The sequence below is a fragment of the Erinaceus europaeus genome, chromosome 16 (assembly GCF_950295315.1).
Source record: "Erinaceus europaeus chromosome 16, mEriEur2.1, whole genome shotgun sequence".
NCBI classification, from domain to species: Eukaryota; Metazoa; Chordata; class Mammalia; order Eulipotyphla; family Erinaceidae; genus Erinaceus; species Erinaceus europaeus.
The window spans coordinates 60,140,956-60,156,199 of NC_080177.1; the positions used below are offsets into that span (position 1 = coordinate 60,140,956).

A 15,244-nucleotide genomic window follows, 5' to 3' on the forward strand; every position below is an offset into this window, starting at 1 on the left:
TTACTACTATTGCTGTTGCTGGATAGGACAGAGAGGAGGGGAAGACAGAGGAGAAGAGAAATACAGATCCTGCAGACCTACCTGTTCACCGCTTGTAAAGTGACTCCCCTGCAGGTGGGGAGGCAGGGGCTCGAACCTGGATCCTTACTCTGGTCCTTGCGCTTCGCGCCATGTGCGCTTAATCCACTGTGCTACTATCCAGCCCCCACAAGTCGTCTTCTTTTAGAGAAATGTTAACACTGCCTTTCTTTTGACAACATCTCCCCTCCATTGGGATAGGTTATCTTCTTCCTTCCACACCAGTATTTCCCAACAAAATGAGCTTATTTAAAAGTAGTAAACTCAAATTGGCTTTCATGAATAGAGCTACTCATTTTCCACATCATTCTTACATTATTTTAGGTGATTTTACATCTCTGCAGTTCTACATGGATGCCTTCCACCCCTACTCACCTCATTCCACTAACCCTTACTCTATACTATTGCCAGAGATAGCTCTTGGTTTTGTTTCTTGAGGGTTATTTTAAAAGATTTTTTAAATCACTTATTTTTAATTACTTCTTTATTTGAACAGACTTTGTCTATTTTTTTGAGTTAACTTTCATTGAGGAAATCTTGTTTCATAATATGTGCCAACCCATCCAGTGCAACGCACTGGGTCACCTCCCCCATTACATCACTTGTTTCCCTCTTCCCTAGCCCCAGATCTGTAGACATACACCAAAGATTCATGTACAGTTCGTGCTGTTTGTTCACATGGATTGTTCAGAAATAGGTTTTTATCCTGCAAATCAATTATACCAACTTCCTGCTACTACAGAACACTTCCTTTTGCTGGGAGATTGGCCTTCTGACTTTCTTTTTACACTCTTCCTCTCTATCTGCACTGGCCTGTTCATAAAATGTTTCCTCAATGAAGTCCTCCTTGACACTGTCATCTAAGTCATTTCCCCCAGACCAACCACTAATCACTCCCTTTGCTTTCATAGCACACCATGGTCTACAAATTTTGAGGATGTTCCCCAACTTGTTGGATTTAAGTATAGTTCCCTGCTTGACCAAAGCTCTGCAAGACAAGAACTGAATCGAATAGTTGATCAGCTGAGCAGTGCTAGTGAGAGGCAGTGCTTTAGGCAGTTATGAGCAGAGGCTCTGTGACCCAGGGGCTCCCATTCAAATCAGAGTTCTCTTACTTAATACCTGTGTGACCTTAAACAAGTTACTTATCTTCTCCATGCCTCTCTTTTTCTTTACTGGGGATTACAACAGGAGTATCGTAAGGGTTTATTTTAAGAATAAAATGAGAGAATACACAGAAGAGCTGGAAAACAGTGTCTAGCACACAAAATGCATTGAAAAGAGGAGATGTGTTAAAAATAGAACACTAAACATCTTTTTGTCAAAAAAAAAAAAACATAGAGTTTTCATTTGGGTTCTTTCTCATCATCACTGCCTCTTTCAGCTAAAGCATTAGCCCAATCAACTTTTCCCTGCAGTCTGCTCCTAAAAAGAACTCCATTTCTGCTCTGAGAAGTCTGCTGAATACACTCTCCCCTCCACATTATTAGTTCCAGCTTTGATCCTTTCATCACATCACTTCCTAAAATATGAGCTCACGTGCCAAGGCACCCTCTTATTCCTTCCATCAGTATTTCCTGAAATGTGACCCTCTCCATGGAGACTTCTTTCAGTGGAGCTGAGCTCATCATTCCACCCTCTGTTTCCAACAAATAAGTTAGTTATTCAAGATTCCAAAGCTATAAATCGTCCAAGCTTTTCACTGGCTGAACGGTCTCAACATTATAGGGCATGTTCGTTTTCTCTATACTTAAGAATTTGTGTCTGAGTGAAGAGTTTATACATTTATACTGTATACATTTAGCACAATGCCAATCCTCATGGATGCTGAATATATGTGATCTGATGATGATTTAATTACTTAATCCATATCTTTAATAGATACCATGGACTATTAAATATGGTTCTTCTGTTACAATGTAGCAATGGCTACATCTATTATAAAACTGGTTTTCTGCATTTACTGTAACAACAGGATAAATAAGAAAGGCGAGATATTACATGCAAACATTATATTAATAAAGCTATTTTTCACATTGTGAAAAAAAAAGATAGGCTTAGAACAGCAGTACAATGCATTCAAAGGGACTCATTTAAAGTTTAATTGCATATGTTGCATGGGTTATTTTGTACATCTAATATGGATAGCCCAAACATGTCAATACTCATTTTTAAAGTACTAGTTGTATTCAGTGCATGCACCATTATGGAGAACTTACACTCAGAGCAAAAAGATTTGTAGCAAAGCATATGACCTTCTTCCCACTACAATGACCATCCCCTAATTAGGCAATGCATCTGATAGTCATTAACAGGAATGAGATAATGAATCACTTTCTCTCTTCTTTGTTAATTTGCTGTAACCAAGCGGCTAATGGATGTCAGAGCTGAGTGATTGCACTGATTATAGTGATTTATAGTTGCAACAAAACAATTTAAAACCATTCTGATTATTCATGTTAAAGATGCTTTATGTTTTGTTTACAAAATGTTTTACGTCCCCCTTTCTACTACCCCTAAAGTACAGTACAGATCTCTCCTACCCATACTCTTTTAACAGAGACTTCCTCTTAGAAAACCTGAAAGTTAAGAGCTTTTTATTGTTTTAAACTAAGCCTTTTCAACATATATATATACACACACACACACACACACACACACATATGTAGAGAGAGAGAAAGATAAAGAGGGAGTTTACACAGTAGAAACAAAAAGCCTTCAGGGTGGAAAGAAAACTTCAGTGCTTCCCAGTTCAAAAGAAGACAGAAATAAGAGGAAATAAGGTAAACTTCAAGCCACTTACCTTGGGGCTTCCAGTCCCTTCGTCATCCTCCACAGACACATCAGTAGCCAGAATCTGAGCTTTGATGATGTCCAGAGCCCTGAGAATCCAGCTGTGTTGTCGTTTGATTTGCCTTTGCAGCTCCTTCCATTGACTTGCAATCATCTGCAGCATGTCCTTCAGTCCTTCTCCAAAAGGAGGGGAAGCACATTATATTATTATTATATTAATCAACTGTATTGTCACCCACTATTATTTTTATCCCACAAAGTAGACAGATATTATCAATAATCTATATACCTTTAAAGAGCCATTACCTGTCATATTAGTATTTATCACTTGGAAGAGAGACTAGGAATTTTTGACTTGACATCAGACATAAAGACACAAACTTGGAATAACTACAGAGATTCACAGTTTGGAATAAATGGCTTGCTTGTATTGACTTAAAAATGCACAAGTAACAAAATCATAATGCATAGATTCTTAACACTAAGGTTTCATATTTCGTATAAATACACCTATGTGTATCTATGTGGAGACTTCATACTGATCAAAAATAGGAAACAAGTAAAGTCAGTGTCATAAGGAATACAGTAAGTGGGCCAGAATTAGGAAAGGAATCTTTAGTTTTAGCATATCTAATTATACTCCTCTTTTCTTATTTAGCTGTAGTAAGCTCAAAGAAAAAGCCAAATTATAATTCATTCTACTATGGTCTTTTAATATGAGGATAAGTATAACCAAATGACAAAACTATTTGTTATTTATAATCTGTTCCTTATAAATACATTAATACTGGGGTAAGAACTGGTTTAAGGCCAAAACTCTGCTAATGCAAAGACTAACAGGAACACGCAAAATGTTCACATGTGTGAACTGGGATGCAAATAATAAGTTATCTCTAGACAGCCTGCCTTATATCTGTAATGATATCTTTAAGTACTCTAACACATATGCATTATAACCATATGCAAAATTCTCATTCATTATTTTAATGTTATTTCCAAAGCACCTACATCAAAAAGTATGTCAATGCAAAGTTTTCAGGAATTTGATTTCAATGAAACTCAGGTGTACAGCTAGGCCAAAATAAAATGAACAGACCATTTGGAGGCAGTATTTCATCTTATAAGTATCACAGCACTGTATGCAGTATATGAAACATTTATAAATCTTGAAGGTCAATCTGATAATGTAAATATTAATAATACATAAGGAAGTGAATATATGCAGTAATTTACAGCAATGCGTCTTCATTCTTAATAGTCTGTAGACATAAAGACTTGCAATATTTCAGGAGGATTTACCTGCTTTGTGAGACACAATAAGCTCGAGAAGTTGGTGTCCTTCCTCCTCCACAGATTCCTTGAGAGCACAGTGACTGTCTACATTCAACTTAAAACTCTACAAGGAAAAAGATGAGCATCAAATCCTGGCAAGACAACTGAACACAAAGCATCCATACAAAATCACTTGCTACTATTCTATCAAAAGCCACACAGTCCAATTTACAGAATAGATAAACTAATTTGCAATAATAAAAGCTATTGATATTTGGGATCTGGACTCCAAGTGTTCCCATTAGATTAGCAGAGTGCAGCTGTTTGGAAATAGCTGACAAATCTAGAAATTCATTAGGTTTTTATGAAAAATCACATTCTGTAGGCTATATCAAGAGCAACAATGTTCTACAAAATACAGTGAATTACTACTAGCACATAAGAGTTCTTTTCATTGTTTAAAAATTGTTAGTGCTAGTATTATTTATGAGAGCATAAAAAGTGGCAGCATAAAATATATTATTATTTGCACATATGCAAATTCATTAACATAAAAGCATCTGATTCAACCCTATTCCTCAGAAATCACACAAACCACAGAATAGCACGGTACGTTAAGGTATTGTGTTGAGAAGCCAGGTGTTATTTGTTTACTTATTTATTTAAAGTTTAAATGGCTTAAATACACCAAGAGCATTTTTCACTCATGACAATCATCCAAAAGACAAAAACTGCTGCCTTGTCTGAATTTCAACACAAGCCATCTCAAAATGTTTAGAATGCTCTCCCTTATACCTTACATGAAGTCAACTATTGTCTTCTCTCTGATACCTCCATCCCTTACATCTACTTCTACTGTAGAGTGTATCAAACCACATTCTGCTTTATTTGTAAACTTGGCTACACAATTATAAATGACTTGAAAAGTTTGCCAGTTGTATTGGTCCATACTCCCAGAGAGGTAAGTAGTAGAGGGAGATGACCAGAAGGCTCTGAAACCCAATTCCACCAGGACCTGAAGCTTCTATCATCAGGAATCTTGCTTTAATTTTATTTATTTTAAGTTATTTTATTTATTTAGCCTCCAGGATTATCCCAGGGGCTCAGTACCGGCACTACAAATCCACTGCTCTTGGCGATCATTTTTTCCATTTTATTGGACAGGACAGAGAGAAATTTAGAGAGGAGGGGGATATAGAAGGAGAGAAAGATAGACAGCTGCAGACCTGCTTTACCATTTGTGAATTAACCCCCACCCCGCAGGTGGGGAGCCGGGGGTGGACGGCTTGAACCGGGATCCTTGAGCAGGTCCTTGCTCTTTGTACTATGTGCTCTTAACCTGGTGTGCCACAGCCCAGCCCTCAGAATCTTGTTTTTATACCATCAGTGAAAGGGAGGTGAATCTGGGAAACACCAAGGGAGTCAGGCACTGTTTCTCTTATCTGAGAGATGAGGAAAAATGGAAGGGTGCTTAGAAGTACTAGTAGATGTAGGTGTGACTTAGGAAGTGAAGGCAGGGCCATAGAAAAAATGGGCAAAAACAAATCCAAAACCAAAAGATACATAAATTCAACCCATATCTGTGACCAAGGCAAAACTAAAGCAGTTTCCAATGGAAGGGATGGAGACACAGAACTCTTGGTAGAAATTGTGGAATTATATGCCTATTATCTTATAATTTTGTAAATCAATATTAAACCACTAAAAATGCCAGTTTCATATTTATCTAGAAGCAAATACATGGTGTTTGATAAATATTTGCAAGAATCGTGGGTATCTGTTGCACTAGATCAATAGCACTTGCTGAAAGGAAAGGCTTCTGTTTAAATATTTCAAAAGCGCTGATGGTTTTCCAAAGATTTTCCCATCTCTGAAATTTTGTAATTCATTCCAATTATTGGACATCCAATAGGGAGAGCAATGATATTAACCAAATCTGCTGAATAAATTATTAATCTTCATGGTGAAAATTCATCGCTTGACTTGACTAATTGAAACATGCATGGACTCTGAAATACTCTTGTGGTAAATCTTGGCTTTTAAACCTAGGGATCCAAAATATACAACATGTATTATTCCCACTAAACACACATCAAGCATTATCTGTATTAACTGTATTAAACTTAAAATTAAGAATATATGATAAAAGTGTTAGATGAAACAGTCCTAGTTAGAATGTGGTATGGATGAAAGAGGTTAAATAAGCATAAATTATGAAGTTCAGCATTCATTCATTACTCACCCATTCACTTAGAAATCATATACTGTGCCTATTCTGTACACTAGTCAAACAGCAATTTGGGAAAATAAAACATGACTTTGATCATCAAAGGGCATCAGAACATGTTACTAAGAGAAGAAAGTGAAGCCTGAATTATCTTGGACAGTCAGTGATAAGTCTAGCCTCTCTTTTTGTAGTGAAAAAAAACACTCTTAAAGTTCAGAAGACAGAAGCAGACCAAACTAGAAAAGCTGAAAGTGAGGGAGATAAGGACAGGTAGGGTAGGTCTTAAACATAAAGATATGAATTTTAACAAAAATTAATTATTGAATACAAAATTATGAATCACATTATCAGTCTAGAAACATAAGAGAGTAAAATTTCACACAAACATAACAGAAAAAGAGAGTATTAGGTTTCTCCAAAGGCCTTCACAAATTTTTGTGTTGTTTTCCTTTAGTTACAGGGTGGATGGATAAAATAAAATATGATTATATACAGGAAGCTGATGTTTGAGAAAATTAGGCAATATAAAATCTATGAAAAATTAAATATTTTCAGTGGATAGTCAGAACATAACTGCACTAATTTTTTGCCTCTGAGAGGAAATCCTCAACTCTGAAGCAGTGCCATGCAAGATAAGTACATACATGCTTCAGGAAGAAGAGATACAAAAAAATACTTGAAATGAACCAGAGTGCCAAGTTTTAGGAAGAAATCTATTTTAAAGGTTCCTACATAACTGTAAGTTTAGCCTAGTACACTCTTTAATTCTTTGTTTATTGACAGCAGACTGAATGCTTGGTAATCACAAGCATCCAGAGAGATCCATCAGGCCCATATCTCCGAGCAAAAGAGAATCTAGGAACCTATAAGTTGTATAATTTGATATAATTGAAGTCAAGAGTACAGAATAGATCCATCTGGATTGATTTTGCTTCAAGATGATTTGGAAGGAACTGATGAAATTTGAAATGATGAGGGATTCATTATTAGGAAAAAAAGATAAGCTGTTAAATTTGATGCTATAAAAAGAACCATTTAATGTAACTACTGTGCAAATGGGTACATGGTATCTTATATTGCTTTCTTCAACCATTACTAATATTAACTAAGGTATTCATAATAGGACTCTGAAAGAAATAAAAACCAATTAAAGCAGGCACATTAAAGAAATAGTCAATGAAAGTTCTGGCTGCTAGAGAAATCTGAAAAATCTTCACCCCTTTGCCCCCATTTTGTCCCTACATTTTCCCTAGGGAAAGAAGATTAGACAAAAGGTTTCTTTTTTTTTATCCCCTTAAACTTGGACATATTTCCTTTGTTGTACTACCTACGGTATATCATCATCCCTCTAACAATATCCACAGCACTTCCTAGAAATGCAGGATGTTCTTTGGAGATTTTTTCCCCCCACTTTATTGGAGGACTCATCATTTAGAGTATAGTTACTGTCACATAGGTACAATCTCATCTCCTCATGATAGCTGTCTGCAAGACACGCTTTCCCCCAACCCAGCGTCCTTTGCTTTGGTGCAATATATCACACCCAACCCAACTTCTCTGGAGATTTAATTTATGGCAACAGTATTGCCATATGCAGACAGCACAGTCCTATGTCACTTACTACATGAAATTCCATAAATACAAGCAATTTGGGTTCCATGGAAAGCTAAATCTTTTTACAATATCTTTAAAACAACAGGGAACTGAAATTTAGAAGAGAGTAGCCCAGGAAATGGAAAATAGAGATACTGAACAAAGGACTAGATTATAGCACATCAAAGGCTGACTATTAGCTATTTCCATTACTGTAATCTTTAGCCTCACCAACTTGGTTAGATATGAGTGTATTACTTTTTGGAAGGATACAAATTTGGGTTAGCATGTTGTTTTAAACTTTGATTATCACCATAATTTACCAAGCAGACAAAAGTACATTTAATTATATACCATTCAAACTTCTGAAGAGCCCAGTTTGATGGGGGTAATGAGGTAATATGCATATGAAAGAAAGAGTTTAGTATACCTTGATGAAAACAGAGCCATGACAGACCTGAAGAATGATTATCATAAAGTATTCGAAAAATAGACATGGCTATCCTGGTGTGAGAAGCAGTGGGAAAAGCTGCTGGAGTCTATGACCAAACCACTGTAAACACTCGTGTTCACATAAACTAGTGGGGAAAAGCATACTTAAATTCAAAGACTTAAAGATAAAAACTGACTCAGTCAGGAGTCAGACAGTAGCACTGTAGGTTAGGTGCAAGTGGCGTGAAGCACAAGGACCGGCCTAAGGATCCTGGTGTGAGCCCCTGGCTCCCCACCTAGGAAGTCACTTCTGTCTTCCCCTCCTCTCTCGATTTCTCTCTGTCCTAACAATGACATCAATAACAACAACAATAATAACTGCAACAACAATAAAAAACAAGGGCAATGAAAGGGAAAATAAATAAATAAAAAATAATTTTTAAAAAAAACTGACTCAGTCTTAGCAACACCATGTCATCAACATGACTTTCAATCACTCACACAGAAAATTGATGGTGTCTGCCAGGTTCACTGAGGTTCATGAGCTTTATGATGCTTGTGAACAATCAGAAAGGTCAAAAAGAGCAATCAAGTCTTTCCTAATTTTAGACTTGTTAAATATAAAAATTAAAATAATAGATATTTATTAAGCTATGGCCAAGTAAAAACACGATTGTGGATTACATTTCATAGGACTCTAAGTGTTGGACAGATAGGAGCTATGGGAACCCAAGTCAGAAGCCAGGTCATGGAGTGCCTAGCAGGAAGCCAGTGGAGAAAGGGCTGATTTGCATGTGGGTCTAGAGACCCTTCATTGTGGCAAGAACCAGGAAACCACAAGCAGCTTGGAGTGGCTAGGACAGGGTAGAAACAGGGAAGGTGGGAGCCAAGACTATACATGTACTTAATTCCATGAGCCATGAAAAAAGCAATGGGAGAACGTAAGAGCAACTTGGGAGAGTAATTACTATCTTTCTGTGTCCTATAAAGATCTTTCTGGCTGCTATATAAAGTTGACTTTAAAAGGGCACATTGGAGACAAGGAGGCCATTTAGAAGGCTGCTATGATAATATGGGCCAGATGTTTCTGCATGCTCATATTTGTTTTAATTAAAAAAAGATATGCTTTTCCTTCTAAATGAATGGAGGAAAAAATGGAGAAAATCTCCTGTCTTTTTAAGTTTTTCTCAGTGCATGAGAGCAGCATGTGCCAGAAGTTAGTTCTTTGGCTGTTCTGATGATAAATACCAGAGGTTATTAGTCAGGAGTCTCCAAATGTGAAAGACATATTGAACTGATGAACTTTTACTCCCACTGTCATTTTAAAGAGATGGTCTATATGCTGATGAATAAGGCATTTGATGACACATTTTCTTCACACAAAAGATTTTTACTACCCTGAGAAAATGAAAACTTGCTTTTTTACCATGGCAGGAGGAAGAATTTGCATTTAGTAAAAAAAAAAAAAAAGCAGAGACCTGAAAAGTCACCTGTTATGTGCTTCAGGCCATCTGCCATCTTTTCATGTCCCTACTCTGAGCTATGCCTAACACCATCCTGTGCCCCCAGAGGGGTTCTTGGTGGCGGAAGAAAGCCATAGTCCCCTGTGCAGAACCTGACAATTTCTCACACTTTCTCCCTTGTGCCATCAGATGTATTAGAACTTTAAATATGACTTCCAAATACCGTAAATGCCAAGAACTGAAAGGTCTTTATGAGCAGACATTTCTTTAAGAACATGCTAAATACTTGATAAGGCATCTGACAGTCACTAGAATTAAAACAATGAAACCACAAGAAAAATACATAGGACACATTAAAATAAAAAATGAAGATTCAAACATGTACCTATGGTCACTATAACTAGTGAATAAGATGTCCCAATGCATAGAGAAGAAAAAAAAAGACTATAGAATAACACAATAAAATGTTGTGGGCAGGGCTTGGAATTAATATAGTCTTATCTTATGTTGTGAATTTCATTACTTTGGTTTTCTGAAACATAATGAAAATAGTTTTTGGATTGTTGTTGAAATTTGAGATGCTGAATATAAAGTATTAAAGTAATCCCTGAAAATAAGTTGGGCCGATAAATCATTACAGACTTTCAAATTCTTTTTCTTGCTTGCTTGCTTTTCTAAACATTCTATGAGAACTCAAGGAAGCAATCCCATTTACAATTGAATCCAAAAAGATGAAATACCTAGAACTAAATCTAACAAAAGAAGTGAAGGATCTTTTCATTGAAAACTACAAAGACATTGTTAAAAGGGGGGCGGGTGGTGGCACACCTGGTTGAGCACAAATATTACAATGTGCAAAGACCTAGGCTTGAGCTCTCAGTCTCAGACTGCAGGAGGAAAATTTTTCTGAGTGAAGTAGTGTTGCAAGTATCTCTCTGTCTCTTTCCCTCTCTATCAATCACTTCCCTCTTGATTTCTGGCTGCCTCTATCCAATAAATAAATAAAGATAATACCAAAAATGTTTAAAGGAAAGACAGTGTTAAAAGAAATAGAGGATGACACAAAGAAATGGAAGAATATCCCCTGTTCATGAATAGGAAAAAATAAATATCATTAAAATGACAATTCTGCCAAAAGCAATCTATAGATTAAAAGCAATCCCTATTAAAATCCAGTGACATATTTCAAGGAAATCAAACAACTTATCCAAAAAAATCATGTGGAACTATTAAAAAATGAATAGTAAGAGCTCTCCTGAAGAAAAAGAAGAAAAATGAAGGCATCCTAATTCCTGACTTGGTTTATATTACAAGTCAATAGTAGCTAAAACAGTGTAGTATTGGAACAAAAATGGACATGTGGACCAGTGGAACAGAATAGAGAACAATGAATTAAACCCACACATGTATAGGCACATTACATAGGATAAAGGGACCAAAACTGCCCAACAGGGGAAAAAAGTCCCTTTAGCAAATGGTGTTGGATGAACTAGACAACCACATGCAAAAAAAAAGAAAAAGAAAAAGAAAAGAAACTAGACCACCACCTAATACCATGTACCAAAATTAACTCCAAATGGATCAAAGATATGGATATTAGACCTGAAAATATAAAACACATAGAAGAATACATCAGTGAAACACTTTATGACCTTAACATTAAAGATGTATTTGGAGATTCCACCAGTGAGTCAGTATAAATTTCCTAATGAAATAGTATCTAATTAGACTTACATACCCTCCTCACCTACTTCCTATTACAGTTCTCTCACTCACTCCAAAGCTAACCTTATCAAAGCAAGGACTGCAAAAGCTGAATAAGGGTGAGAGACTGGCATACTTTAACAATGACTCTTTATTCACTATCAGGCCACCCCATCAGCTGGGGTCCTGAGATTCCTGAACAGACATGATGGGCCTAGATCTCAAATCAATCCCTCTCGCCTTGTTATCAGGCATCTCTATCAGAAACAACAAAATAGACCCCTTTGTGGGCCCCCCATAGGACCTTGCCCTCATCTTGGATCAACAATGGTAGAGAATGTTCCATCCTCGAAGGGAGGATGGACAACATACTCTATGCTATACATGAGGCAGATGGGTCGATATTGGGGCAGCTTGGAATGTTCTTACTCATGACCACAGAATGTGAGCTCAGATCTACAGGGATGCAGAGGTCACATAGGCTCCTAAGCTGAATATGGGCTCCATATGGGGTTTACAGTCAACAATATTTATATACCTTTCCCATTTTAGGGAGCTACTCTCTTCCCTGATCCAGCTTTCTGTTCCTTTTCCAGCCATGACATCATCTCCCCAGACAATAACTTGGATCCACCTGTATATCAGATTTCAGGCTCAGGAAGAAAAAAAATAGTATAGGCCCAGGCCCTTTGGAATATAACTAAAATATGCTTACTAGCTTCCTACAAAATGGAGACCCCCTCCAACTCTTCATCTGCACTATTCCAGCCTTTAAGTTCATGACTGATCAACAATTTGTTTGGCTTTGTTAACTCTCTTTTCAGCTACCAGGTTCCAGATACTATCAGGATGCCAAACAGACTCTCCTGGACAGACAACCCCACCAATTTGTCCTGGAGCTCTGCTTCCCCAGAGACCCACCCTACTAGAGAAAGAGAGAAGCAGGCTGGGAGTATGGATCGACCTGCCAACGCTCATGTTCAGTGGGGAAGCAAGTACAGAAGCCTGACCTTCCACCTTCTGCATCCCACAATGACCTTGGGTCCATACACCCAGAGGGATAAAGAATAGGAAAGCTATTGGGGGAGGGGATGGCATAAGGAGTTCTGGTAGTGGGAACTGTGTCCAGTTGTAACCCTCTTATCCTATGGTTTTGTCAATGTTTCCTTAATAATAAAAAAAACTTGGGAGTCGGGCTGTAGCGCAGCGGGTTAAGTGCAGGTGGCGCAAAGCACAAGGACCGGCATAAGGATCCCGGTTCGAACCCCGGCTCCCCACCTGCAGGGGAGTCGCTTCACAGGTGGTGAAGCAGGTCTGCAGGTGTCTATCTTTCTCTCCTCCTCTCTGTCTTCCCGTCCTCTCTCCATTTCTCTCTGTCCTATCCAACAACGACAACAACAATAATAACTACAACAATAAAACAACAAGGGCAACAAAAGGGAATAAATAAATAAAATAAATATTAAAAAAAAGTTGTGGGACATATACTCAATGGTGTATTATTCAGCAATAAAAAGATAATATTGTGTCATTTTGAGTAAAGTGGATGGAAGTGGAGATTATGCTTATTGAAGCAAATAAGGAGGTGGAGAACTACATAATGGTTTCATTCATATAAGGAATATAGAAAACTGAATATATGGATGCTAAATAAAAAAGTCAACCTAAACTAAGACTGTAGGAGAACTAAACTGGTTATCTATGGGGGTGAGGACATAGACCTTTGGTGATGGGAGTGGTAAAAAAAAAAGGCTATACTGTAAACCATTATTCAATACAGCTCTAAAGTTAAAAAAAGAAAAAAGGAACATTGTATATAAAAGATGAGTCTCTGTGGCATTTGGGGGTGACAAATGGCACTTAGTGTGTTTAGTTCCTCTGAACTCAAGTGCATATGTCATAGTCTCTTTGTTTTTATGCCAGCACAGTACTGGCTACCTGTGGGCAGCACCAGAGATGCCGCTATCTGAGACAATAATAAGGAGCATATATTGAGATGTCAGTGACCTGGAAATTCCCTAGGTTTCAGGTGTGTGCCCTTGGATGAGTCATGCAACCCTTCTGGGCTTCTGTTTCTTTATCAATAATCCAGGCACTTGGACTCAATATTTTCCAGTCTTGGGACACTTTGATTTTATCTTTAAGCTAAGCAGTTAAGGAGAGGTGACTCGGGAGATTTTTTATTTATTCTAAACCAGAGGATTTTTCAAAACGGGGAAGAATCCAAAAGGCCATCTAACCACTCATCTACCCCAAGGCAGCTATGTTCCTCAACTATCCTAGGCATATGTATCCATTCTATTTTTAACTATCTCCAGGGATGTCTTTTCTAACTTCTCATCCTGAGTCCACGACATCTCTTCTCAGGAATTTAAGAGCTTTGTGAAGAGCAGCATGAGCCTCCCTCCGCTCCATATTCTTTTGCCAAGTCTTCTCTCCAGTGTAAAACTTGGAAATCAGAACCATTGTGAAAACATGCCAACGAAATCCATGCATCCACTCAATCAATAAGGCCTGCCAATGTATTTCTTCATCTTCACCTCTAAGTAATAACAATTCCCTAGGTTCAGGCAATGAATCTAGACTCTTCACCACACCTTGTCATGGTGACTTGTCCCTACAGTTATGGTCTGCATGTAACTATATTTATACCTTATCTGTGGTGTTTCTGTGAAGGTGCAGGCATTATCCTAAACTTGACAATGTGGCTGTGAAAAAGGTAAATATGGTCCTTAGCCTAATAGACTCCACAGTCTAGTGGAGAAAGGAAGAGGAGTATCTTGGAAATAAAGAGTTGAAGACAATCATTTTAAGGGGACTGTTGGTACAGTGTGGAGGGCTAGTGACAAGCATGAACTCTTAAATTGGATCTTCTGGATTCAAATCCTGGCTTGTATGCCACCTACTGTGTAACTTTGGACAACTTCTGTGATTCTATTTATTCATCTGTGAAAGGGAGAAATGTTAGTGCTCACTTCATGGGGTGTTCTCAGGATTGAAATCTATAGAACCTAACATGACATAACATAACAGTCCAACAAAAACATTTTATTACACAAGATGATCTATCTACAATGCTACAAAGACACTTACCTTCTTAAAAACCCTCTGATAGCTCCCCAAGACTACAGGATAAATTTTGGGCCTCTAGGATGACCTACAGAATCTTTGAAGATGCCAGTCAAGTTCGTTTGCTTCCAGGTTAGCCTCAAAATGTGACCAAACTGCTTAAAGTTTCCAGGTCACAACAGTTGTCTTGTTTCTCCAAGATTCTATTTTTACTGATATCACTACCTGGAAAGTTATTCACATTCTTTACAATTCACCTCAGATGTCATCCTTTCTAGCTTTTTCTATCTTACATCCTCCTAGTTTCCCCAGCTCAGAATCCACAACACCTGTGCAGAGTTTAAACCTAGTGATGTTGTGTCTGCCTACACCAATGGAAATGAATTCCTTGAAAGTAGAACTGGCTTTTTGTTTCACTTTTTGTATCCTCCGTACCTAAGCCAGTATTTGACAGAGAATGCATACCTAATATTATTTCAGGAAATGAGTGATTAAAGATTCAAAAACTTGCCACGTTATGCGTGTACCTTTCAAAATGCTGATAGCATTTGGAGAGAGATTGGTACAATCACTCTTCCCTTGGAAGTGGTTGATGAATGTCCCCAAATTTTAC

The 15,244-nt window shown here is 37.5% G+C and overlaps 1 protein-coding gene across 2 annotated transcripts in view; it reads right to left on the reverse strand.

Annotated features, from left to right (window-relative positions):
* The window catches only part of AKAP6 (A-kinase anchoring protein 6), a 524,830-nt gene that overhangs the window by 230,723 nt on the left and 278,863 nt on the right, over window positions 1-15,244 (reverse strand). The window contains exons 6-7 of one of the 2 annotated variants that reach the window (XM_060175194.1): window positions 4,171-4,267; window positions 2,882-3,048 (exon numbers count right to left, since the gene is read on the reverse strand). In XM_060175194.1, coding sequence (XP_060031177.1) covers window positions 2,882-3,048; window positions 4,171-4,267 — 264 coding nt within the window. The remainder of the gene's footprint in view (window positions 1-2,881; window positions 3,049-4,170; window positions 4,268-15,244) is intronic. The other variant, XM_007516826.3, reaches the window with a different exon arrangement.